Source organism: Hemibagrus wyckioides, linkage group LG24, assembly GCF_019097595.1.
Source record: "Hemibagrus wyckioides isolate EC202008001 linkage group LG24, SWU_Hwy_1.0, whole genome shotgun sequence".
NCBI lineage: Eukaryota > Metazoa > Chordata > Actinopteri > Siluriformes > Bagridae > Hemibagrus > Hemibagrus wyckioides.
The window spans coordinates 9,158,175-9,185,465 of NC_080733.1; the positions used below are offsets into that span (position 1 = coordinate 9,158,175).

Sequence of the window (27,291 nt, forward strand, 5' to 3'; positions counted from 1 at the left end):
AGGATCATAAGGAGATAACTGAGGAGTCTGAAGACATCTTAGTATAAACATATAGTTTCATGACCTAAGGGTTGAATATCTCCGTGGTGACATTTGGCCAGTGTAAAGGCAGAAGAGAAAGTGGGCTATTTTTGAACATATCCATCCCTTTTCCTGGACCAGGTTCCTGTGGGAGGGCCTGGGAAAGTTGCTCTCCCTTTGCTCTCTTACTGTGGACAACAGGAACATCACAGCATCATTAGAAGCTTGGTTTCAGCTAAACAGACATACAGAGCTACAGGATCATCAGAAGAACAGGAAAAACAGAGAGACAGGTAGGGATCATGGGTCACAGTTCTGACAAATTGGTCAAATTAAATTATATATTGGTCATATATGCAGGCTGTAACAACTGGGCTGTTAGAAGTCCTAAAATGGTAATGATATTAAACCAAATAGAATCAGTTTACTGTGGTTTTATAATATACCTGTTATGAAGATTGAACATTTAATTTAATTTAAATTAAAAAAATAAAAAAATGAATGAATGAATGAATGAATGAATGAATGAATAAATAAATAAATAAATAAATAATATTTTAGTGAGGATGAAGCACTGATCTGTAACAGTATGTAACCGCTTCCAGCTTGCGGCAGTATTTACATGAAAAAAGCAGTCCTTTGGGGCAAAAAGAACAGCACAGATAAGACAGATAAGTTTTGATTTAAAGGATGTTTACACAGATGCAAATCACAGCAAATGCCAAAGTAACAATGTTTGTCCCCTGGGCCTAGCAAAAGTACGCGAGAAACCCAGAGTGCTATAATGTTAGAAAGGAGAGTGAAGTCAGTAAAGTTGAGATATGGAACAAACAAGATTTCTTGTGTAGACTAAAATAATAAATAAGAGTCACTGATTTATATATTTGCTTCATTGGTCAAATTAAATTATATATTGGTCATACACAATATTGCCAAAAGTATTCGCTCACCCATCCAAATAATCAGAATCAGGTGTTCCAATCACTTCCATGGCCACAGGTGTATAAAATCAAGCACCTAGGCATGCAGACTGTTTTTACAAACATTTGTGAAAGAATGGGTCGCTCTCAGGAGCTCAGTGAATTCCAGCGTGGAACTGTGATAGGATGCCACCTGTGCAACAAATCCAGTCGTGAAATTTCCTCGCTCCTAAATATTCCACAGTCAACTGTCAGCTGTATTATAAGAACGTGGAAGTGTTTGGGAACGACAGCAACTCAGCCACGAAGTGGTAGGCCACGTAAACTGACGGAGCGGGGTCAGCGGATGCTGAGGCGCATAGTGCGAAGAGGTCGCCAACTTGACTCGAAGAGTAAATCGCTACAGACCTCCAAACTTCATGTGGCCTTCAGATTAGCTCAAGAACAGTGCGCAGAGAGCTTCATGGAATGGGTTTCCATGGCCGAGCAGCTGCATCCAAGCCATACATCACCAAGTGCAATACAAAGCGTCAGATGCAGTGGTGTAAAGCACGCCGCCACTGGACTCTAGAGCAGTGGAGACGCGTTCTCTGGAGTGAAGAATCGCGCTTCTCCATCTGGCAATCTGATGGACGAGTCTGGGTTTGGCGGTTGCCAGGAGAACGGTACTTGTCTGACTGCATTGTGCCAAGTGTAAAGTTTGGTGGAGGGGGGATTATTTTCAGGAGCTGGGCTTGGCCCCTTAGTTCCAGTGAAAGGAACTCTGAATACTTCAGCATACCAAGACATTTTGGACAATTCCATGCTCCCAACTTTGTGGGAACAGTTTGGAGCTGGCCCCTTCCTCTTCCAACATGACTGTGAACCAGTGCACAAAGCAAGGTCCATAAAGACATGGATGACAGAGTCTGGTGTGGATGAACTTGACTGGCCTCAGTCCTGACCTCAACCCGATAGAACACCTTTGGGATGAATTAGAGCGGAGACTGAGAGCCAGGCCTTCTCGTCCAACATCAGTGTGTGACCTCACAAATGCGCTTCTAGAAGAATGGTAAAAAAAAATTCCCATAAACACACTCCTAAACCTTGTGGACAGCCTTCCCAGAAGAGTTGAAGATGTTATAGCTGCAAAGGGTGGACCAACGTCATATTGAACCCTATGGATTAGGAATGGGATGTCACTTAAGTTCATATGCGAGTCAAGGCAGGTGAGCGAATACTTTTGGCAATATAGTGTATATGCAGGCTGTAACAACTGGGCTGTTAGAAGTCCTAAAATGGCAATGATATTAAACCAAATAGAATCAGTTTACTGTGGTTTTATAATGTACCTGTTATGAAGATTGAACATTTGATTTAATAATAATAATAATAATAATAATAATAATAATGATAATAATAATAATAATGATAATAAATTGTGTATGTCTGTGTGTCTGCAGGTGCAAAGGATGTCCATAGGTGAGTGGACATTTCTAGAAAAGCTGGTAGATGACAGCCTCGAGTACTCAACTAGTGTGGGACGCGTGTGGCTCAGTGTTCTTTTTCTCTTCCGTGTCCTCATCTTATGTACTGCAGCTGAGTCTGCGTGGAATGATGAACAGAAAGATTTTGTCTGCAACACCCAACAGCCCGGCTGTGAGGCTATGTGCTATGACAAGGCTTTTCCTGTCTCTCATTTCCGCTACTTTATTCTGCAGGTCGTCTTTGTTTCCATGCCCACTGTTTTATATTTTGGCTACGTGGCCCTGAAGAAACACAAGGAGAAAGAAGAGGAGAAAGAGGACCAGCATGGAAGACAGAAGGAAAGAAACGGCAAAGAATGTAAGATAGAGATGATGCCAGAAGAGAATAAAGATGGGAAACCGCGACCCAAGACAAATAAGCTCACGGGGAAGGTACTGGTTGCATATACTGTCAGCATCATCCTCAAGGTCCTAATTGAGATTGGCTTTATTGTCGGGTTGTGGTTCCTCTATGGATTTGTTATTCAACCCAAGTATGAATGCCAGCGAAGTCCCTGCCCCCACACGGTGGACTGTTTTGTCTCTCGGCCCACTGAAAAGACCATTTTCACTATATATATTCAGGTCATCGCTGCAGTCTCTGTGTTGCTCAATGTTATAGAGCTTTTACACCTTCTTAAGATGCACATTACATGTAACCTGGAGGAGAAGAACCAAAGTCAGCAGCAAGGGATCCCTCGAAGTACAGAGAACACTCCAGAAAAGCCGCAGTCAGCCAAGGTTCGGGCACGAACTTGCCAGGAAAAAGGCAAGCTCTAACTTCCGGCAGAAGAGATAAGATAAGAGATAAGATAAAACTTTATTGATCCCACAGTGGGGAAATTCAATTGTTACAGCAGTTCAACAGACAGTTAACGTGCAGGTTTTTAACCTAAAGATAGAAAGAAAGAGAATTAAAAAGACAGATAGTAAAAGAAAAGAAATTATGTAAAAATTATAAAAGAAAATACATAAATAAAAAAGATTGCACAATACAAATAATAATAAACTAAATAACAATACAAATAGTAAAAGAATGTAAGATTATATAAAATTATGAACATATAAAAAATGATAAAATATAAAATGATAAATTATAAAACAGCAGCTACACTGAGTCTGTCGTGGATTCGAGTAAAAGAATGCCACACTCATCAGGGGATATGCTTCCAACATACTTAAACTGTCACTGACACCACACAAAGATCATCCCAAAAAGGACGTTCGCACCAAACCGCATAAGAGTGCTTCTAAAGAGAAACACTCTAATGATCAACATTACGTTTGAGCTTGGACAATCAGTGCAGTCAGTGTTTTGGAAAATCAGAGGGCGGGATGAAATTCCACTTCATGCTCCCAAAGCGATTTTCCAACAGGATTTAAGGATGGAAAACAGAGATAAAAAGAACACTGACTGTCAAGCATTAGACAGAAAGATAGAAAGCAGGGTTTCTGTGAACGAGAAGAAGTTTGCAAAAATTGATTGATCTGCTCAATCAGGAAATAACAAACTGTGAAATATCATAATTTACAGAAACGTCCACTGTAGAGTGTTAAGATTTTCACTCAACCTAATGCCTGCTAATGAGCCAAAGTCTGTGTTCTATATGTTCATGTGTATGTTCATCTGTATGTGTGTTCTGTATGAAGTTACGTGTTCACATGAACTACATATATAAAATATTAATGAACAATCCTGTAAAGGTGTAGGATTCAGGTTTTTAACATTAATGGAGACTGAATGACCACAACATAGCTTCTTTAATTACAGTATTTAACACTTAACATGCAAAATGTAAGTTAGCTACAGTCTAGGCCTAATTACTAAGCCACTGTAAAATGTCACTTGAGACTAAAAGTCCATCTGCTTCTGGGCTGCTTTTGTGTTCCTTTCCTTCTGTCTCTGTTTCTATAAATCCACACCTGGTTCCTGTGGGTAACGTTGGATAACAGCATTGTGTATTTGCTTACCAGTGAATTTATTTTCTAATTAGGATTAGCTAAATAGCTGTGCCCAAGAATCTCCTAGTTATCTAGTAACACTCGTGGACTCGGATGCAGTTGTAGGTAAAATTCACTTTAATGAAAAACTCAAAATCAGCATGCAGGATCAAAAACGTGAGACGGGCTATGGTCAGGTGTTTGACAAACAACACAGGCAAGGCAAGGCAAGGCAAAGTCAGCAATGTGAGAACAGAAACTAGGGACGAATTCAAAACAACAACAACAAAAGCCTTGGTAATGTTTTACAACAAAATGAAATGAAATTAATGAAAAGATTCAATTGAAAGAAAGTCATTCTGAACAATTTGTGGGTGTGTGTTTGATTGAACAGAAGTAACTGAGAGCAGAGGAGTGTATGGGGAGTGTAATCCATAGAGACCTGTGGATGGTGGTGATGTGACACTAGTATTTCTTCACTGAATAGCCTGGCAAGCCTACTTACCCTCTGAGTGTATTTGTGTATATTTCAAAAATGCCTGAGGTTTTTATTTTGCAGAAGCACAGTGCTGTAGGTAATGACAAAATTCCAACACATAATCAAGGGGGATGTAGTAGCTCAGTGGTTAAGGTGTTGGCCTACTGATTGGAAGGTTGTGAGTTTGAACCTCAGTTCTACTGAGCAAGTTGTAGGAAATATAAGTTACTCTGGATAAAGGTGCATGCCAAATATTAAAAATGCAATGGAGATCCTGTTACCTAGACTAGCAAGAAATCTAAGATAAGGTTGTTTTGCAGAGCTATTTTCTATTATTTCTATATTCAATTCTATTTCAATTTCTAGCTAGTAACTAGAAAACCGAGATATGGTTGATTCTGCAAAGCTATTTTCAACTCACTTTGCACTTTGAGTCCAAACAGAATCAATCAGAATAGCTATCTATAGAACTCTTCATGCTAGTTATTGTCACTTTAGTGAACAACAGTGAGAACTGTCTGTAAAAATAATTTCATAATGTGAAATTACATATATTTCGCACATATATACATAGACACACAACTTGGAACTATGTGCCAAATGATTAATAGGAAGCTAGCTTACTTTAGCAGCTAGCATGCTTTTGTTCAAGTGCAATTTATCTCTCCTGTTTTTGTTTTTTTTCTGATAATTTTAATTATTTAGACTTTAAAAAGTCTCTTCAAGTCTCTCAGGTAACCTCAACTATGTAGAGTCATCCACACTGTTAACAAAGAAATGTGTTTCTACTCACATTGGACAAAAACATTCAACTATGTGAACTATGTGAATTTTTTTTAAAAAGCATATATTTAAGATTTACTTTATTTAACATTTTAATTCTGTATTTTTATTTTGTATTTATTCTAATTGCTTCTAATAAAGACCATTAATAATGTTTTCCATGTGTTGTGTGTTGATTATACTTCTTAAGTGAGATAAGGTAAGTGTAACAGAATAACAGTACACAATTCAGTATTAAACTATTTCTGCAAAATTTTGTTAAATGTAAGCAAATTTGTAATACTGATCATGTTAACAGCTTTGTACAAATGGTCAGATTTTCCTCATGATTAAAGTCTTCTACTGAAGATGGGGTTGATCTTGCACAAACTTGTGGAGTCCTTGCCAGCTCGGGTTATGGGACAAAACCAGCGTTCCCACCCCGAAACACTGTCCCCAGCCCTCTCATCTTTTCTCATTTTGACCTAAGAATATTTTATAATGCAACATGATAAATGCTGTTCAGGGTACAAGGGAGGAGCTCTCTCTGATATCACTTCTTCCTTCTGATATCGTCGCTTCCTTCCCTGATATTGCCTCTTGTTGAACAGTACATTCAGAATCCTCAGTGTACACTTTTGTTGAACAGAATAGGATCATGCACAGAACACCTAGTCTGCATAATCACATTTATTTCTCTTTTTTAATAACTGTAGGCACGAAGCACCTGTGTGAAGTCCTGGGTGAATATTAAGTTATCTCACATGGTTGGTTTATGGCGTCTTTAGACAGGGGCCAAAACCCAAATTAGGCTACCAGCTTCTCCAAATATTCAGGTTTGTGCATCATAACATCTCTAGCAGTCCACATGAAAAGAATAAGAGGTTAATAAATCTGTGGATTCTCCACTTCTTTGACCACATACTTTATAATTGTATTCCAAGGCAGAAATTAGACTCTAAGAAAGCATAGAAGACCAAAAGGAGAAACAAACAACTGTCTGACCTTCTCTAAGCCAAACTTTCTAAAGACAGGTTTAGCTTGCTCTGCAAAATCAAGCCAACTTGAGTCAAAACAGTATTATTGGAGATCAATATGCTAAAACCAGAAACTGTCAATCTTGATCTTAATCTCATCAATGCATTAACTAGGCATAGGCATGATAGTGCATGGTAGGGTTTACGGTTGAGTGATATGTAGATTTAGAATCTTGTGATGGTTTAGAAAACTGGAATTATGGCTTAAACATATCATTTCTGTCATTTCTGCAGAACTGTTTTCAATTTACTTTGTACTCTAGTCAAAACACCATCAACCACTATTTTTTCTTAGCTGGAACTCCAGTATGGTGCACTAAATGGGCTTGTAGAAGTCTTAAAGCTTCAGGTATAGGATGGGCCCTGACTCAGAGTTGCTCAGTTTTATGTGTATTCATTAATTCATCTCCAGTAACCTAACATGGATCAAGAGCTCATCCCAGAATCCCACTGGTCACAAAGTGGGAATATGTTCTGGATGGGATATCAGTATTTTACAGTTTGCAATGCACACACTCATGCATCAGCATACTTTAAGGAGATGAGAGGAAACTGGAAAACCCATAGGAAATATGCCCTTAGAGAACAAATCTCCACAGGAACTCAAGCTCCGGGTCAAACTATAGAGCTGTGAGGAAGCAATGCCACCCTACACACCACTGTGCCATGTCTGCTAGACATCATAAGAACGTTTTTTTTTTTTTTTTTTTTTTTTATTTATTTATTTATTTATTTGTTTGTTTGTTTGTTTATTTATTTGTAAATAATCAATGCATAATATCATGTCTGAATTTTGTAAGATGTCTTGTAAGAAGTCAAGAGTTATTAAAAATTGTTTGAAATGTCAACAGATTCACAGAAGCACTTTCCTTAAACAGATAAATGGTAGGACTTCTATATGTCCTGTTTCTCTCTAAACTGTATACCATGCCACATTTCTTACTATTTCTACATTCCTACTGAAGTACAGTGCAGGTATCTCTCCATCCACTTCATATTGAGGATTGCACTAATGTAAATCTGCATTGTTGATCGCCAAATTCCCCCAAAAGGAAACTGTGTTTGTTTACACCTCCCTATGAAAATGTAGGCAAATCACCAGCTGCCATTTTAATAAGTCCATTTAATGCATGAGATCTTTTTAGTGGGATCTGAGCAATAAAATGCAAACAGAGGCAAGCACCATATGTTCTCACCTAAAACAATGATTTAAGTTAAGTCTTAGATATTATGGGAATAGTACAGAGAGCACACACAAATTTTCAGTCTTTACTTTATCCTGATTTCACGACATATATATATACACACACACACAGGCACAATTTAGTTCAACAGTTGAACCAGCAACATCTTTTAGGAGCTGGGATGAAACTGAGAAGAAGTAACCCACATGGACACAGAGAAGACATGGCTTGAACCATGGACCTTGAAGCTGTGAGGTAACACCTCTGAACACTGCACCACTGCCAAGAAATGTTTTGATGGCACAAAAAATGTGTTTTATTAAGGGGAGTAGCCTGCATTGCTGCTCCAGCCTTTGTGAAATGAATGAACTATGTGCTGTGATACTGCCAAGCATAATGTAGACTTTCTTCACTTCGTTAACCCAGTGCACGCTGCAGCAGGAATTCAGTTTGTTATCTCTGGCTAAAACATAGCTTCTCAAGAAGTGCAGGTCTGTAAACAGTGAGTAAAAGGTGAACCTTTGGCTGGCAAACAAAGGTATAGAGCAGCCTGATGTGTGATTCTCTCTCTCTCTCTCTCTGTATCTGTCTCCAGTTTTTAAAAGGCATATGGGACTCATGTTTTTCCCTTTCTTTACACAAAACTATTATCTTTCTTCAAACCAATGATAATGTAAACCTGTCTCCATTTCTCATCTAAAAGATAATTTAAACAAAGATCTAAAACCTAACATATCATTGCCGTACATTTCTTTGTCTTATCTAGTTTGTCCTAAGTGTATCCAAACATTTGAACTTGACTGTGTAGTGGGTGGTACTCTAACAATTGGTCATTTTGAGGTCATCCTTTAGCCAGAATCCAGCATAGTTCTTGGTTATTTCATCACTTGCACACTCATATCAGTGCGAGTGAGTCACCCGTGTCATATTGTGCTGATTACTGATTCATTTCCTCCTGCCACTAATGCACACGTACACGCAGCAAGAAGACACAAGCAATGACCAAGCCTGCCATACAAAGTGAAACATTCAAACCCTTGTTGAGTTTCGGTCTTAGTCAGAGTGTCAGACATCCTGCTTTCCTTAAAGACTTTCATGTTGTGGTCAGGGCTCAGAGAATTGCAGATGTTAACACAGCTACCAGTAGAGGAAATATACCTGCTAACAGTCAGGCATCAGGAGTAAGGGGTTTTAAATGTTCTGGCTAAAATGTGCTATAGAGAACAGAGATTTCTTTGACTATTACTGTTTTTTTGTGGATGGAGCCTTTTATTAGACTAGGCTTTGTATCACACCACTGCTTGGAGTTTCCTTCATGGACTGCAAATTGTAGGCCTAGTTTTTAAATTTCTTAATGGATCTGTGCCTACATAGGACTCGAGAAAGAGCACGAGTGATCACAAAGATCCATAACATTTTTCATTTTCCATCTATAACTGAAACATTTTTTTCTAGCATAGCAATTTAACTAGATTTTATATTTTTGCTACATTACTTTTGTGTTATAAATGTATTTTACTCTATTCTTATACATCTCGCTATACAGTTATCTTATATTGCTAATAAATTATTACTGTATTTCTGTAATTGGTATTATTTTTTTTACTGACCATATTTTAGTTTCCTTATTTCTCTGTTTTTACACTATGAACTACCCGTGCAAGTATTAATAATTCAAATAAGCGTCCTTTTCCACATCATTTTAAATCAACCGCTACACGGTTCTACACGGTTGTGACAATAATTCATGTCACATAATGTAAATTTATACATTTTCTCCATTGATCAAACTGCTTTTATCCAACTAGCTTAATACTACAGATTGTGTTCTTCCATAAATTTAAGTACATATACAAAATAATGCTGAAACTCGGGATGATTCGGGACCACCGGCAAGCGAGGGCAGAACGCTTAAACTTCCTGCCAGCTCAAGTGATGAAAGCACCTTTTTTTCCACAGCTGTAGCCATAATAAAGAACAAAAACACAATACCACCGTGAGGACAAGCAGAAGCCTAAGAATAACAGGATTTTGCCTGGCAAAAAAACGCTAGCAAAGTTAATCAGGGAGACATTTTCACATCATATGAGCTTTGCTTATTTAGATTTTAGGTAAACATCACCAACCCCCTAAAATAAACTTCCTGAATCAGAAGCCACACTAAAATTATTTTTCTCTCACATGGCACCTAAACTACAGACAATAATCAAATATATGGGTTTCCAGTGCATTTGCCTGAGATTAACATAACTATTTAGCGGCGCCCGTAATTTAGACAGCAAGGAGGAAATGAGTTTGTGTCTGCTTCCTGATTCCATCGTGGCTCTCTCTAGGGATTGGTACAGAGGATTGTTTACCCTGACAATGGCGCAGCAGTGGGCATTGTTACATTGTTTATAATGAAGCCCCACCAGGACTATACAGATGTCACAGCCACCTCATCAAAAGCCTCGAATGGATGAGACTGTAGGAAAGTGGATAAATAACACATTGCATGTGAAAACCATTAAAATGCAAATGACCATTTTTCCCCAGCAAATGTGTGGTTTCCAGTAATAGTAGTAGTCTGACACTACCTGAGATATTGCTCAATGTTTTACGATGCATTTACAATCGTGATAGTTCAGCCACTTTAATAGGAAAACCTGTATACCTTCATTTATGCAGTTATCCAGCCAGCCAATCAGGCGGCAGCAGGTAGATATTGGTCAAGAGCTTTAGTGAATTTTCACATCAGACATCAGAACTGGAGAAAATTATTAGTTCAGTGACTCTGACAGTGGCACAGGCTCACTAAAACTGGACTATGGTGGCTTAAGTGGTTAAAGTTGTTGATCAGGGTCTTCCGGCCCCAGCACCACCGAGCTGCCACTGTTTGGCTCTTGACTCTCACTGCTTAAGGGAAACTGTATCATAGCTGCCCCTGGCCTCTGACCCCAACTTCCAAAGCTGGTATATGTAAAGAAAATAATTCCACTGTGCTGTAATGTATGTGACAAAATTAAAGTCTTCTTCTTTTTCAGTCGAAAAATGGAAGAAGCACAGGTGACATTTTTTTTCCCACTCTCCAGATACACCACACACTAATGTGTAAAATGATATTTTTTTTTAGTTTACAAACAAAATACTATTCTGAATCTTAGATTAGGAATCAATGTAAACTTCATTTCATGAGTAAATTAAAACATATCATTATATGCACTAACGAATGTTATACATATTGGACGTCCAGACCTCTCTAGTCATATTCTCCATAGAAATCCCAATCCACAACATTATAGGTCAAAGGGACAGTGATGGAACCCCAGGGATTTAAGAATTCAAGAGAAGTGGAAGTCATTTCTCCCAGCATCCAGTTCAGAGCAGGACAGAACAGAAAGTTGTGGGAACTGAACCGTGTGACCCATGGGAAAAGGAAGGATTTGGAGCGTTGCTCAATTGTTTTTTTCTGGTGGCTGAAGAATTAAATAATAGTGCCGGCATTGTGCAGTGGGTCTGTACACATCCTGGTTAAACAGGCCAGAGAAGGCTGGTGGCGGCGCTCCCTCTTCCCATGTCTCAAGAAACAATGGAGCCATGTGCCTGCTGGGACGATCGTGCTTCAGTGCCAAAGTCCCTGTGTCCTATTACCTGTATTTTTTTTCTCACACACACACACACGTGTGTGCTTGGAACATAGATACCATGTTACCTTCAAACCTTATATTATATACAGTTATGTATGAAGTAAAACACAGCAGGGCATGCCATAATAGGAAAACAAAACAAAACTACATGATGTGATGCGATGCTCAAATATACTCCCCCGAAATCGTTCATTTTTACAGTTAGTTCAGTAAGTGTGCTCTCTCAGCAAATTTCTTTTTAAATTACAGCATGTCTTTTAAATGATGTTTATTATTACACTATCATGTATGTTATGCACAGCATCCTGTTAACCAGTTATGACATAGGATAAGATCTAGCAGTTTAATAAACCAAATCAAAACAGAGAATTCAACGTTCAAAGTGAGCTCAAAGTTTGATGACAGTTTTGTACCGCAGACTCTAAACTGGCCTCAGTGGAGGGTGTGGAAATAACTGAAGGCTGTTTTTAAAAATCAGGATGTTTTAGTTTCGACACTATTTTGGGCTTTTACTGTGGCTTTTTTTTTTTTACTTCTCAATGAACTCTCATCACAATAAAATAAAATAAAGAAATAATCACGGTATCTTTGATGTGTTTATTCTGAATTTTGCGTTGCTTTTGATCCCAACATTGATTTTCTGCCTTTGTTTTTAACTGAAGTCCTGTTCGCAGTAATATTTACATCAGTGATAACAGAACCAGAAGCTGCTGCTGTAATGTAATGCTGCTTGATTAGGGCTGGATCACTAATGTGGCAAAAAAGAACTTTAATTAATTAAAACAGTAAATATAAATCACTGTTGACCGTTAGAGGCCATTTTGTGTACAGACTTACTCTGAGGATTTTCAAGGCTGTTCAAAAGCTCAGTAATTCATTTCATGTAAATGCATCACGTTCAGGAAAGCTTAGGAACTTCCAGAAAGCAAGCGTTGCTTGTTTTTGTGGCTGATTTCATTGTTATAGAGCAATGCATAAATACTTGGACAATGGTGCATCATTGCCAAAACTTATAAACATATTCTGGCTTCTTTGTAACAGTAAAACATACACTGGTGAAAGGTAAAGCATCCCCTCATTATGTGTGCAAACAAGGCTAGTGAGACTTTGAATGTAGTTTAACATACCTTTAACATCTACATGACCATGACGTATTTCCCCCCTATAACCTGCATCCTTCCCCATAATCTTGAGCCGTGCCATATTTCTTAGAAACACTATGACCTGTGGATATATTTTTAAGTTTATTTATCTTTATAATATTCAGGAGCAATATCTGAAATGTGCCTAATATATGTTTATGCTAAGTTGTCCAAAACAAACAAAACTAATAAAAAAATAGACAATTTCACTACGCAACAAACCAAGAATCTTTTCAAACATAGTGCAAATATAATCTGTAATCACCACAGACATCTTCCGTCTACAGAGATGTTTGAATAATGTTAGGAAAGATTTAGCCTGTAATGAAATTCTGAGGTTTTTTCTTTCTTTCAATCAACGTTAGTCAGCACCAAAACCACTAAACACATCAAACATATTGCAGTATAAACAGGGTGGAATTTTCCTTTAGACCAATATGTGAACACTAGAATAATGTGACAGCTGATCACATCCTTGCATGGGACGAAGTGATGAATGTGGCAAAGTTGTGTTTTATTGTTTGCTCTCACTAATACAGGACTGCAATAAGGGCACAACTAACAAGCTAAGTTTGTAATCCCTGTAACATTTTAGTTCTTTATCTCTTCCACACGTTCATCCAGTCACACAAAACAAGAAGCTTTTCTTTCCTGCTCAGTCGTACGATATTCAGTGAAAGGGGATGTATACAGAAGCTTCTGAAGGTTTTTCTCCAATGTGGGATAAACAATCATGTGTCCATGTGCCTGGGGAAGTTGAACATTAAGCCACAAATGAGCAAAAGTCAAAAACACATTCCTGAGTCTTGTGAGTGAATGAGGAATAATCATGTCTTGCGCAGGTTCTCAGCCCTTGTCCTGGAGTGTTTTCCCTGCTCCGATACACCTAATTTAATTCAGGAAGGTTTGTTAAATAGGTGATCACTGCATCAGGGAAAACTCTCATGTGCAAGACCAGGGTTGGAAACCTGCAATGTAATGTGAAATGTCCTTACACCCGGCATGCTAGCTAGAATGATCTCTTTGGGGAAAGCTGACAGGACTCTAGCTAGCTTTTCTCAGGCCGGTTCTTTTCCAGTACTGCCCTGGGGGTGAACTCCAGTTTGTCCTTCAGACTCAGGACCTGCGTGCTGTCTCGGCCCACCAGCTCCTCGAGTTTCCGGTCCTCGCGAAGCTCCGCGATACCTTTCTCTTCTCCCGGGGTTTTCGGAGGTCCCCGGATGAACCACTCCAGGTGATAGCCCACAGCTCCCACTACGAAGGCCACAGGGAAGGTCACGTAGGGCGCGTAAGTGCGCATCGCGGTCCACACCACCGGCCACATGGTGGCACAAAAACGACTTCAAAACGATCTAAATAAATCAATACACAAACACGCGTGTGAAAAGGTGTGTGAGAACTAAAGATACAGATCAAGATATTTACTAACTGTGTGATATCTGTAAAAGTTCTAACAGACACAAGCTTATTTATGAGCTTAATAATTATCCGACTCGACCAAAGCTTATTTATGAGCTTAATAATTAAACGACTTGACCAAAGCTTTACATTAGACTGATTTTTCTTAAATCGATGTACAACAAATTCATCTATTTAGCTCTTATCCTCACTCATGTTTTCACTTGAAATGGTTCAAAGGTTAGAGTCAGTTAAAATGGTGCTACCCACAGTGTCTCCATTACATAATAACGTTTTGTGGGAACAGCATGACAGTGCAAATATACCGTGTTTAATTATGTTCCGTTAAGGCACAAGCACACGCGATACGATTACCGAGGATGTACTTCGAAAAACGAAAGACGGTATGAATTACTTTACCTTCTGGTGGTGCTTTAGAGCGATTCTTCCATTCTTTCAGGTAGTTACATCAAAAGTCCACTTCCTGCTTTCTAGGTACCGCCTCTACTGTGAACGTATTGGTTTAGATTGCTGTCAGTTTCACCGCGTTGCTATGGAGACAGCACACGGTCTACGGACGACATCTAGCGTCCGGATTCGACAAGCAAGCTTTATTGCCTGTCTGCTGTTATTTAATGATTAGTATAAAAATAGTCAAATCTCCTTAATTACTATTAATGATTTGATAATTTTAGGAGCCACAGAGATTTCTATTCCATCTATGTTCCATTTCCAAGACATCTTATTTGCTTCACTGACCCATGATGGTCCCTGGGCCCTACTTTCCTGGGATCCACTGTTCTAAATACCGTGTACCTTTTGTACTTGAAAGATGATCACAATTCATTTTTAATCTTCTATCAGAAATACACAAATTACAAACTCACATAACCAAACAGCATTTGCTTTAATATGGGACAAAAAAAAAAAGCTTTAATCTACATAACTCCTGGCAGAATGCTCAAAAAGATATTGGCTCTTACATGTCAATGTTTTGATTTTACATTTTTTAATGGATTTGAAAAGATCGTACTGGGTTCTACTACTAAAACAAATATTTTTGATTAGCCCAGTTTTTGGTTAATTAAATGCAAACGTTTGTCAAATGTCGCTTACAACCCCTTCTGGATTTAAGTCTTTAATCTATTACAATATAAATTATTTGGTTGAATGATATAATTTAATATTCATCGGTACTATAGCAACTAAACAGTTTTAGCTGAATGGAGTTCCAATATAAAATGGTACAGTTAATAAAATAAAGCCCCACAAGATACATGATTTGGAGCAGATTTAATAATGCAATTTCACTCCCTGAGTGAGCTAGTTCTCCTCCAAACTACTTTTTTTTTAGGCATTACATACACAGTTATGGCACCTGTAACTAAACACTACTTGTCAGCTGTTTCTTCAACTTGCACTTTAAACTGGAAACAAATAAGTAAAGCAAGCAGTAAAAGTGCATGTGTACAGAGCATTTAGGGCAAAGGAAGAGGTACATTGCAATGAAAGGCACAGTTAGGAGGGAACATCCGGAGTGCCCCATGGTCTTTGGCATGGAAAAGCAGTCATCCTTTACCAGTGAAAGGATCAAACTGGCTTCTGATGAAATGTAAATCTTCACATGAGTCGTGTGATGGTGCAGGAGAGAAAGTCCTCATAGCTCATGCGTACGCTGCCGGTCATTCCGGTGTCCTTCTCACGGAAGGCCTGGGTCATGCTTTGCAGTTGAGTGCACACCTGGATAAAGGAATCGAGTTGGAGGGCATTACTCATGCCACGGACGCAGTAACGGCTCACCAGGCTCTGAATGAACTGCGGGCTCAGGTTATAACCCAGCTGAGAGAGTGCTGAGGGAAGAAATGAGATTCATAGGATGATCATCATATAAAAATGAATAATAAATGAAGTTGAAAATACAGAGCACAGGAAGGTTCATAAAGACTCAGTTCTGCAAATGTCAAATGATCATTATTGTACAGAAAGCACATTTGGACAGAGAAAAAGAGATTATCTTTACTGCCATTTTGTCATTATTATGCAGCCTTAATGTATATTGTTTGTTCAATTTTATAGCAGTTATAGCCATTACAATATTGATACTGTGATAACCTGCAATATGCAAAAGAGCACTCTGAGACACCAGATTCTGTATTTTGTAAGCAGCAGGACCATACAGGCTCCAGACCAGACAGTTTCCAGGTAAGACTCATGGATATTTTGATATACAATTAGACAGTTACCATGACAGAAAATCAGAAATCATCCAGAAGAATAAAAAGAAAAATGAGAGAGTTCAGCGGCATCCATTACGCATTGTTTGATACTACAGTCTGAAATGTAATGCTATCTGCCATTAGTGAAGTGACTATTATTGCTGTAATGTAGGTTAGTTAGTGTTAGGAAATTCTAGCAGATAGATAATGACGTTTGACATTTACACAGTAATAATGCTAGCTGTATACTTCATTGACAGGTCAGAAAACATGATAATTTACATTGTGTATCTAATTAAGTTAAATATGTTAACCTAAAAGCATCCTTCAGCTATCTCTGAATTTCATTAATGGGTTTTGGATGCAAAATTTTTTGTGGTGTTCTAACCTGCGTCTTATTATTGTAAGTTTACTTAGATGTGTCTCTTTATATTATCAGAGTTTGCAGTAACCAGTGAGAGAGAGAGAGAGATGAACAAAGGTGTGAATTTAAACTTGAAGGCATGAAAGCTGCGAGTCCGTTTCTGTTGAGGGATTTATATTAAGGGTTTTTAAAGAATGCCGAAAGCACTGTCTAAATAAATGTGATCCCAGAGCTCAGTTAAAGTCTCCTGAGTCTTCCTCCACACCTTCACATGCCAAGGCTCTACACTGATCCTGTGGATTCCCATTGCTGCAGTCTGAAGCTTAAAGGAAATGTTCTGAGCTTTATATACATAATACAAGTTTGTGGACACCTCACCATTACAGCCATATGTGGTTTTTGAACATGTCATTCTAGATTTTGCCCCCTTTACTGCTAGATTAACCTCCACTTTTCTGGGAAGACTTTCGAAGGAGACACTTCCGTTTGTATTTTTAAGTGACATCAGCATACTCCGATGTTAGAAGAGTGTATAAGGTTGGCAGGTCTAAAGCCTACATTAATATGTTTTAATAAGAAAGTTTTATTGAGTCTGCAGAACATGAACTGGATGGCAGAAGTGGCAGGTTTTTTTACCCTGTCTGACTAACCTTGATGCAACTCATTGCTGTTGATGGAACCTGAGCGGTCACGGTCAAACTGGTGAAATATTGCCCTCCACTGCTGCAAAAACAACAAGAGAGCCGAGAAGCCGAACACGTCAATGCGTCCGGTTTTGGTCTTGTCGAACATATCTGCAAAACATACAGTCTTTTAATGGTTTTTCTATATCTGGATTTCAATATCTGGAATTTATCATTATCGCACCACAATCACCATTAATATGCTTAACAAATGTCATTCATTCAACAAGAGAAATGTCTGATCAGTAGAAAACAAGACTGAAACTGTGTTAAAGGTACTGACTGATCATCATCATGCAGGTTTCATCCTTGAATGCTGAGTTGTTGGAGTTGAGCAGGGCCTGCTTTAGCTCCTTCAGGTTGATGTAGCCACTGCGATCGGAGTCAACAGTCTGAAACCACTGATATGCCTCGGGGTTAACCCCTGGTGGGATGTTACCTAGGACATAAAAGCTATTTGAAACATTGTCACATAGCCCTAAAAATCAATAGGCTCTCAAGTGGTATATTAAAGTCCCAGACATAACTGAAACAGCTCCATAGCTGAAGAAACATTACAGAATAAGGACAAATAACAACTCTACAACAGATTTGCCATTTGGATGAAGTAGAAGAAGATAATTATGTCTGTGATAAATGCGGATACTGTCAGGAAATGAATAGCCTGTATCACTGCCATAATGTAATAGTTCAGTCTGGGATGAAACCAGATTTGTTGTAGCCCTTGGGAATAATTACTCCATTGTTGACAGACAGTGATTTAGGCCCCGTGGGAAACGTTATCACGCACTTAACACCAAATAAAATCACTATGATGCGCACACACACAATCACTTGACTTTATAACATAAAGTGCTGTAATTCCCACTACACGTACAACCTGTACTTGATCTTTATAAGCCGCACATTCTGTGTATTGTGACTGCAGTCAGTTACGAGTAAGGGATATAAGACGCAGCTGCACTAAGCAAAATAAACCAACTTGCCGGCAGAAGCTCATGTTCTAGTGTTTTATTCACAGTCCTGGGGCAACACACACCTGGTGGAGAGGCTGCAGCAGTGTGTGTATGAATTTGCACTTTTAACTTTGTCAGAGTCAGTCAAATCAGGACAGATAGTAACCAGAGGACTCTTCCTAACGTCATGGGTGTGGTTATGCAATACACAACACAACTGACACAACCAGAGTATACATCGTTCTGAATTTGAAAGAGTAAATATAGATAAATCTGACAATTAGGAAAAAATCTCACACCAAGACACAGTCCTGTAATACCTGGACCAATACAATTTTTTGATCCATCCTTTAAACAGATTGATTAGATTAGGCCTCCTGATGTTTTCTCACCTCCAGGAATATGCTGGCCATATGGTCCACCCTGAGTCTGCCCATATCCTCCGTAAGGGGCTCCTGGAGCTTGCTGTCCTCCATAAGGAGCACCAGGGGCCCCGGGACCTCCACCATAACCACCATAATGTCCTCCGTACTGTCCTCCAGGTACACCACCATACTGTGGACCCCCAGGTGGAGCCGAACCCCCATATGGCCCACCTACAGGACCACCTGGGGGTGCACCACCTCCATAGGGGTTCCCTGGAGGAGGATGCTGTCGGGGTATGTTACTCCCTGCTCCTGGGTAGCCCTGGGTGAGTAAAGGGGAAATAACATCAAATATACTCACTTATGCATGCAGTTTATTCAGTATTCAGTAGTTTATTCAATAGAGAGGTGCTGAAACGAATCAGTGACTTAGCAAGTCGTTGTTTATGAATCATTAAAAAATACATAATAAAGCAGGACTAATCTATGTTAGATACGAAGAAATCTCTAGGTACTTGTGTACACACATCACCACTGGATAGCCTTTTATTTATTAAGTATCTGCCTGCTACGTTAGCACGAGCACAGGAAGCTCTGAATGCACTATTAGCTTCAGTTAGCTAAGTTTATTTCCGGGATTGTTTCAAATAGATATATAGCTCTCTCTCTCTCTGTGTCTCTCTAAGTCAACAAACACTAGTAAAATTTACACGAACAAGAGAATAATCTAAACAATAATCACGTAAACATTCAAAAACCCGGAAGTTGCATTACCTGTCCGTAAAAACTCATTTCTCTGTATGATGGAACTTCGAGGCGAGTACGAACATTTGATTGTTTTAGTCCCGCCTCTGAAAGCTGATTGGTCGATTTTAATGTTTATCATTAAACGTGTCTCATTTTCTTTGCTCTCATTGGTTAAAACCGCAGAGAAGTCTAAAGCCCGGAACTATGACTCATACAGTAGACACACCTCAATGGAAAGTTAGCACCCATTTGCTTTATCCTTGTCATGGTCCAACATTTAGGTATAATTTAGTTTAAATACAGTACAGGTACTGGGATTTTACACTGTTGGAGTTTTTATGTATATTTTATTCCAAAGTTTGACATTTATTTTCACTGCATTTATTTTTTTTTGTACAATAAATTATTCACAATACAATACAAATCAGTTTCAATTCCTAAAGAAATTCACAAATCAACAGAGTAAATGTCATGGACAGCTCTTAATGATGTGAACAGTGAAAGATGAAACCGAAAAGTCATATCCGAAGGCATAAATTCACTTAATTCAATTTAATATTGTGTACCAGAAAAAATTAAAATAAATAAAAAATACAGAGAAAGCATAAAACACAATATGACTCTTTATTACAGGCTCATTAAATACCTTATGTACAAGAGTATCTGATTTAAAAAAAAAAAAAAAAAGACAGCAAGACCTCTGGTGTTGTTTTCTTGCTAAAAGGAAATTTAATGGGTCATATCAGTCTGTAATAAGCCATGGAAATATGAAAAATGTCTGCATTTACAAATGCTTCAGAGAAATCTTCAGTCAGGCATCAGGTTCATTTACAAATTTCTTTTTCTTTTCTTTCCTCCTGGTACAAGTTAGATTTATGCCACTTTGCATAACACTGAAATATCTTTTAATCTGCCTTCCTGAAAATGTAGATAAACAAAGGGTTTCTTGGCTGCAACAAAGACCTTTAGACCATTCTCTTCTCAAAGTGTTGGCCATAGTGCCAGATGACCACCAGTGCCAGGTGCTGAGCAAGCTTTTGATTGGATTTCTTTTTGTCTGTTACAATAATTACCTTTATTGTTCATCAGATGCAGACAGTTTTTTGGCTTTTCCACTGAATTTCCTTAAAATTAGGTTAGCTGCATCTCTATTTAATTTTACCAGGACACTTCGGTGGCTTCCTTAAAAAGAATCTGGTGTACGGATTCATGAATTGAACAAATAGATAAAACAGCTGGGGAGTGAGGAGGGGTTGTGTTTATTATATTGTTTTATGTCACATGACATCAGTTATCTGGAAAATGTATTGTATTTCAGTTATTATAACGCCATAGTGGTGAATCAAAACACACTTCTGAAATGCTTGTGCAGGTTTTCGATAATATTTATGTTTGTCCACCAGGGGGCAGTATTTGGCTTTAATATAAAACGATGCTATTCTTCTGACGCCAACACTGAAGCTTATAAATACAAAAACCTAAAAATGATAAAACTTTTTTTTTTTTTTTACATTTACATATACGGTAACAGAAGATTTCTCAACACAAACGTGCTAAAATGGTGGCCTTTTAATCACGGTTTAAAAAACTAAGAAGCAAAACTAAAACAAGAAGCTGGTATTTTTCAATAAAACACCCTCTTTGATTATTGTTCAGGATTATTTTGCAGTTCAAAGCATGTTTTTCACATGAAGTCAAGGGTATAACTACAGCTCCTGAAATCATTGTCTCTTATGTGTAAAGGATCCCAGACGCAGTAGTGACACTAACTGACTTCGTTAGCAGCCACATCTTTTTTCAGTTTGCTGAGGCTGTGTGTGGATGCAGTAGGATCCACTCTACATTTACACCTTGACTGAGAAAGAGCCCCCAGTTCATGCTGTTCAGCATATCGCATTCGCTTTTTCTCAATGTGTTCAAAAAACATCTTTTTGCAGCGCTTAAACACCAGGTAGCACATCTCAATGAGACACATGAGGATACACAGAACAGAGGAGGTAACCATGAAAATAGTGAAGATCTTCTTTTCTGTAGGGCGGGACAGGTAGCAGTCCACCACATTAGGGCAAGGATAGAGATTACATTTAATCAGAGTGGGCAAGTCGAATCCTGTATAGATGTAGTGCAGGATGTAGAGGAAGCCCGCATCAATAAATGTTTTAAATATTAGACTAAATAAGTAGGTCCACCAGAGGCCACCGCGCTTCCTTCCGGGGTTGGCATACTTTTTTTTGCCTTGCTCAGTATTGGCCTTATTTTGATTTTTCATCTCACGGAGCTTGACATGGCCCACTACCAAGAGAGATGGGCAGGTTATTAAAATGAGCTGAAGGGCCCACAAGCGGACATGGGAGATGGGGAAGGTTTGGTCATAGCACACTTGGGTGCAACCAGGCTGAGCTGTGTTGCACACAAAGTCTTTCAAATCGTCTCCCCAGACTGGCTGCACGGCCACCACAAACACCAACATACGGAAGATAAAGACCACGGAGAGCCAGACACGTCCAATAACAGTGGAGTATTTGTTCACACCGATGAGCAGGGCCTCCAGGGATAACCAGTTCATGTTTTCAGTTGAAGGTTGGCAGCTTACTCACCACTGAGGTCATGAAACAGCTCCTGAACAGAAAGCATGACAAAAGATAAATCATTTAAATCATTTACTATGTAACACCATGCTGTTTAGACATTCAGAGAACATGCTGTGAGTATTATTTAGTATCCAAAGTGAAAACCCAAAGACACAGCTGGTGTCATGCCACATTTAGGTCACCTGGATTTCTCCTTAGCCTACTTATTAGAACATTAGGAAAATGACTGTAATTAAATAAATGTTTAGAAAATCAAGTGAGTAAAGATACTGAAATGATTTCTGCACTTTTGTCTTGATTGACTCACTTTTGTAATGAGTTACTTGCAGTGGAATCCTTAAAGGAATATTCATCTTTTTTATTCATTAAACATTTGTAGAACTTTACAAACACTTACAGCAAGGATGAGTGAAACACGAAACCTTTACTTTCTGATTTAATGTAAGATAGCACTAAGCTGTGTCCTGTGATAGATTAACACTCTCATCCAGGGTGTCCCCTGTGACCCTGTGTAGGATAAGCAATTCTTAAAATGAATAGATGGATGGAGAGACACTTAGCCACATTTTGATTCTATTGACTTGTGCTGGTTTCATTTGTAGTCCTATCATTTTGTGTCATAAATTTCTCAAATAATCACCAACCAAACTGGACAGAAGTACATGCTGTGCCTGAAGATGGTTACAAGTTTTCCCTCTCTGTCTTCTGCTAAATACTGCAGCATTTTATTTATTTATTTATTTTTGACATAAATCACTGCTGCCCGATTCAATTAAAATTTCCTCTAAAACCCAAATGCATGTCAGGTTCGGAAAGTTCTCAGTTTCTGTTTTGCTGTCTCTGCTTCGTATCGCCTGATGATTTCCCAGAGGCTGGGGCAGGGCGCACAATCTTTACCAGGAAGGATGGATGCAAGCTGGATCTGTTTCTCCTTGTTCATGCCTTGTTTGTGTTCGACAACAGGTCTGGGTCTGTTATTCACAACAGTGAGTCTGTGTCTAGATTTGTGCTTATTAGTGTATTGCGAGACATTATAGTTATACAGCAATTTTCAGTGACAAAATACCAACAAACCATGGATTATTATTTGAAGATTTATTCTGGTACATTTATATATTGAACACTGTGGCTTTTGGGGTAAAAGATCGTCAAGGAACTTGACACAAGTATAGTTTACTTCGTGGTACTTAGATACTTGAAACTAAAATAATAAAAGGCATTTAACTGTCAATAGAATGTCAGATGTCGTTTGACGTCAGAGTAACAGATACACACCCAGAAAACTGCCATATTATACGCTTATACGCACACGCAGACACATATTTGTTGCACATACAGACACAATATCAATAGGAGAGGAGAAAATAGATTATTTCCATACTCTAGCATAGTAAACGTATATATTTCTATATAAAAACTGTAATAAAGGCCACAAAATGAACACTGAGAAATCAGGGCATTGCTGCATTGCTGAACTGGTTACTATACCCATTTTCTTTCACAGCGCTCTATTTCCCTCTTTCACCCTGCCACAGCACAAAGATTCCTTCACCAAGCCAGGGGCTGTAAATAATCCATTTTCTCCTCTCACACTACCTCAGTTGTTTGCTTCGATACAGCACTGTCTTAATGCCTGGATAAACATCAGCACAATAGCAACCACCAAATAATCTACCAAACATTGTCCCATCTAAAAGCAAAGCACCTATAGTTTTAAAAGATACTAAGGTACTAATCTTGAAATATGGTAATCAATTCCTACCTGTTTGATCTGGTTAAGATTTCATACGACAGAAATCTGAAAAATGACAGGTGCCTGAGTCTCTCCCTTGTTTGTTTCGAAGACTAACATGATACATGTAAAAGCTTCCTGAAAGTAATAACACCCTGTAGCTATAGTACAGGTGGGTGGATGTTTGAGCAGCCTGTTAGACAACCTGAAAATAGTAATAGAATTGTTTACTTGATACGATATGATCTAGAAGTCAAACTGCCACACAGTAAATGGAAGAGATTTTGTAGAGAATCTAGAGTTATGCCGATTCTGACAAGAATTCTAGCATAGGTTTGCTATGCTGATCGCCCTCAGACAAGAAGCATTTATTTATTATTTATTACAGATCCTCTTACTGGATGTTTAAATCGAATTTCTTCTGTATTTCTCTTGAATAAAAATGATTTGCTGACTACAGGCCAGGGTTGAATGGTCAAACTCCTTACTGTATCATCAAGACTCGAGTCTTCAAACCATTAGGCTTAAGCATGGGTCAAATTTGAAGTCACATTGGCCACATGGAAGTCCAAAAAGTAAATACATAAATCAAATCAAAGTACTAAAACACTGACCCAGGAGAGAATCTGTCACCACTGATGATTTAACAGGGGCATTCTGGATACACAACAAATTGCTGTAAGTCCTAGTTAACAGACAGGACTGATGCACAAATCAGTAGCTTGGGGCACCGGGATATCATATTTAGCATAATGATATTTTGAAACAAAAAAATCCTACTCAATTTTCCCAAAAAAGGAATGGTGCTTGATGGTGATGTTTAAACATAATGTGCTGCACAGCGATTGAGTCACCTCAAATCTGTAACTAGCACTAAAAGCCATTTTTGTTGTGTTGCTGCACTACACACATTGGCCACGGCACGACCTGGCTGACAGTAGATAAGGTTTTTTTCTAGGCAGATTAATTAGCATGCGCATTTACATGGAACTCCGACATGAATCCAAAACTGAATTATTTCATTTACCAGCCTAAATGCATTAAATGTAGACAGTGTTGGTGTCATACCACATTAGCAGGTTATCACAGGGCACAGGTAACTTCGATTCACTATGCCTTCTCGCCTGACTAATTGAACGTTATGATGATTAATGTAATTTAGAATGTCAGTTGAGTAATGATACTGAAATATCATCTGACAAATGATGAATGAGTGAGTGGAGTCCTTTACAGGAATAGCCATCTGTTTCTTCTGAAACAATGAGCTCTCTTTTGTTCAAAAGTGAAAGAAACATGTTTAGTGTTTAAAAAAAGGTTAAGTCTTTCTTTACTGTCCTCTGTTAAATATTTGCAGTATTTATTTTATTTATTCATTTTATTATTTGATATCTGATTCATTTAAAACATTTGCTTGAAGGTAAAAAAGATTTTAGTTTCTGTCTTGCTATCACTGGCTCATAAGCGATATTACATCAGCCGCAACGCTTGGCCTAGTCAAACAGGTTATTGAGATGTTGAAGCTTGCCAGATGCCAGATAAGCCAATGTAATTTTAATGCTATACTGTAACTCATTTTAAATAATCACTATTTATGCTCCTAAAAATATTGAGCTGTAATAAATTATTAATTGAAACTTATTATTTATTCAAAACTCAGCTATTAACTGAGGTTAAAGTATTGTCAGCTTATCCTCAAATATTATTGATTAGTTCACTGGTCAATTTTGTATGGAAAAGCTTCAAGCCACATGAAAACTGTGTATAAAGGTCCATTTTATGGATGGATGAACTGAATATCTTCTTCAGGATATTCATTGTAAGGAACATGGCGCTTATACCAGGGTACCCAGAGCAAAAGACAGGTGACACTATAGACAGGATGCCAAGCCATTTCAGGGCATAATCACACACACTCATACATCCATTCACACACTACAGCATTAATTCAGAGATGCCAATCAATCTACCAAATCTGTCTTTGGACTGGAGGAGGAAATGGGAATACTTGTAGTAAACCCTTGAAGCACAGAGAGAATGTGTAAACTCTAGACATGCCCAGGATAAAGGTAAGAACTGGATCCCAAATCCTGAGAGATGTGAGTGAAATGTGCTAACCACTAAGTCACTATGCCTTCCTAAATATTATAAAGCGTCAATTTAGGTCAGGTTCATTGAGTCAGTTGCCTGCTGACTTGCAGTGTAATGTATTTTCTTCATTGCAGAAATGGGTTCAGTCACTATGGTGGTTTCAAAAAGACACATCCTCTTCACTGGAAGTCATGGAAACATAATTTTATTTTTGATTCCTGGGAAAGGCTCAGCAAAGGAAAACCTGTAGTGTGGGTGTAAAAAGTGATACCCATTGTAAGTGAGATCATAATCATTAAAATACAATATATATTTTATATTTGTAATAATAAACTGTAATATTATACTTCATTGTTGACATTTAAAGCATTGAAACACTTCCATTTACAGAACTTTAGGGAGTCTTTTGAAAACTTTTAAAATCTTGGTATCTGTCAGGAAAAGCACATCTGTTGCTAGTTTGTTGTATGCATTTTTGAGGAGAAATCTTTTTAGTTGTTTGTTTATTGCAAAACATGAACAAAACACACTGTTCGTGTGGGTAGAACATTGTGTTCCTTTAAGAAAAAGACACGTCTGGAGCAATGTTCATCATGTTTGCTAACCCACAAGATACTAACTGGCTTAATTTTAGCATGATTATTTTTAGCACAGCTCGATATAAAGCTAGGTTAAAAAGGCTATGCTCATTATTTTCCTCCCGATGTTAAATTGCATTTAGATATTGAGTGTTGGCTTGTGTAGCTCTGGATGTGACAACAGCAGGGACAGTTTTCTCCTCCTTAATAAAATCAACAGCAAGTGGTGACAGATACCAACATGTCCAAGTGCGAGCAGCCTTACCGGTTTGTTATTGCCAGTATCTCACGTGACTTACCAAACCATCTCTGTCATCAAACCACAGCAGCATGGTAGGGCAAAAGATTTAGGTTTCAATTTCAGTTGTTCAGTAAATTATTGATTTTGTCTATGCTTTTTTATAGCTTTTATAAGCTTACCTTGGTGCTTTGACATTGTTTTAGCTAGCACAAGTAGATAAACTTCAATTTTGGTTATAAAATCAATCAATTATATGTATGATGTAATCAGTGAGGATGTTAGGAATCAAGGCAGTTGATTAGTATTAGATTTGGAAGTGTGTGTGTGTGTGTGTGTGTGTGTGAATAATCCATCCTTTATCATTTCCTTTTGGTGAATCTGGATGAACATAGACATAAAAAGGACTAATAAGTTCAGAGATCCATGCCAAATGTGAAACAAGAACATCCTCTTTATTATGTGTAAACATTCCCACACCCAGAGAGAGAGAGAAAGAGAGAGAGAGAGACTCAGCCTTAAATATGATTCAGCCTTCAAAGTATTTAGCACAATGGATGTGAGGACCGTGAGAAGAAGGACCTAGCACTGAAGATGGCTATGTATGCCTGCTCTATGCTCCATCAATTCTTTACCTTAGACTGATGGTGCCATGGTTTCAGCATGATACATCATGAATTAACACCTGGGGATTATCTACAAACTGCTCTCTGAGACCT

General features: G+C 38.3%; 4 protein-coding genes across 4 annotated transcripts; 1 reads left to right on the top strand and 3 right to left on the bottom strand.

Annotated features, from left to right (window-relative positions):
* Nucleotides 1–210: 210 nt before the first annotated feature.
* On the top strand, nucleotides 211–5,802 carry LOC131344809 (gap junction alpha-8 protein-like). The gene is made up of 2 exons (XM_058377295.1): nucleotides 211–314; nucleotides 2,384–5,802. The coding sequence occupies exon 2, from the start codon at nucleotides 2,393–2,395 to the stop codon at nucleotides 3,224–3,226; it is 834 nt and encodes a 277-aa protein (XP_058233278.1). The 5' UTR covers nucleotides 211–314; nucleotides 2,384–2,392; the 3' UTR covers nucleotides 3,227–5,802.
* A 7,307-nt stretch (nucleotides 5,803–13,109) lies between these two features.
* Nucleotides 13,110–14,590, bottom strand: smim12 (small integral membrane protein 12). Its single transcript, XM_058377745.1, has 2 exons — nucleotides 14,435–14,590; nucleotides 13,110–13,968 (listed from the first exon to the last, which is right to left on the bottom strand). The coding sequence occupies exon 2, from the start codon at nucleotides 13,938–13,940 to the stop codon at nucleotides 13,665–13,667; it is 276 nt and encodes a 91-aa protein (XP_058233728.1). The 5' UTR covers nucleotides 13,941–13,968; nucleotides 14,435–14,590; the 3' UTR covers nucleotides 13,110–13,664.
* A 702-nt stretch (nucleotides 14,591–15,292) lies between these two features.
* pef1 (penta-EF-hand domain containing 1) lies at nucleotides 15,293–19,446 on the bottom strand. The gene is made up of 5 exons (XM_058377743.1): nucleotides 19,373–19,446; nucleotides 18,626–18,920; nucleotides 17,561–17,716; nucleotides 17,245–17,388; nucleotides 15,293–15,864 (listed from the first exon to the last, which is right to left on the bottom strand). Exons 1-5 carry the CDS (start codon nucleotides 19,388–19,390, stop codon nucleotides 15,635–15,637), a joined length of 843 nt encoding a protein of 280 aa, XP_058233726.1. The 5' UTR covers nucleotides 19,391–19,446; the 3' UTR covers nucleotides 15,293–15,634.
* Nucleotides 19,447–19,815: 369 nt separating this feature from the next.
* gjb9b (gap junction protein beta 9b) lies at nucleotides 19,816–23,849 on the bottom strand. The gene is made up of 2 exons (XM_058377744.1): nucleotides 23,699–23,849; nucleotides 19,816–21,964 (listed from the first exon to the last, which is right to left on the bottom strand). Exon 2 carries the CDS (start codon nucleotides 21,909–21,911, stop codon nucleotides 21,111–21,113), a length of 801 nt encoding a protein of 266 aa, XP_058233727.1. The 5' UTR covers nucleotides 21,912–21,964; nucleotides 23,699–23,849; the 3' UTR covers nucleotides 19,816–21,110.
* Between the last annotated feature and the right edge of the window lie 3,442 nt (nucleotides 23,850–27,291).

What these genes read in the sequence shown, in the direction of transcription:
- LOC131344809 (XM_058377295.1), top strand. Translation starts at nt 2,393, where the DNA reads ATGTCCATAGGTGAGTGGACATTTCTAGAAAAGCTGGTAGATGACAGC.
- smim12 (XM_058377745.1), bottom strand. Translation starts at nt 13,940, where the DNA reads ATGTGGCCGGTGGTGTGGACCGCGATGCGCACTTACGCGCCCTACGTG.
- pef1 (XM_058377743.1), bottom strand. An exon ending in TGGCCAGCATATTCCTGGAG is followed by an intron (nt 17,717 to 18,625) that starts GTGAGAAAACAT and finishes TTTATGTCCTAG; the next exon opens with GTAACATCCCACCAGGGGTT. An exon ending in AACCTGCATGATGATGATCA is followed by an intron (nt 17,389 to 17,560) that starts GTCAGTACCTTT and finishes TATGTTTTGCAG; the next exon opens with ATATGTTCGACAAGACCAAA.
- gjb9b (XM_058377744.1), bottom strand. Translation starts at nt 21,911, where the DNA reads ATGAACTGGTTATCCCTGGAGGCCCTGCTCATCGGTGTGAACAAATAC.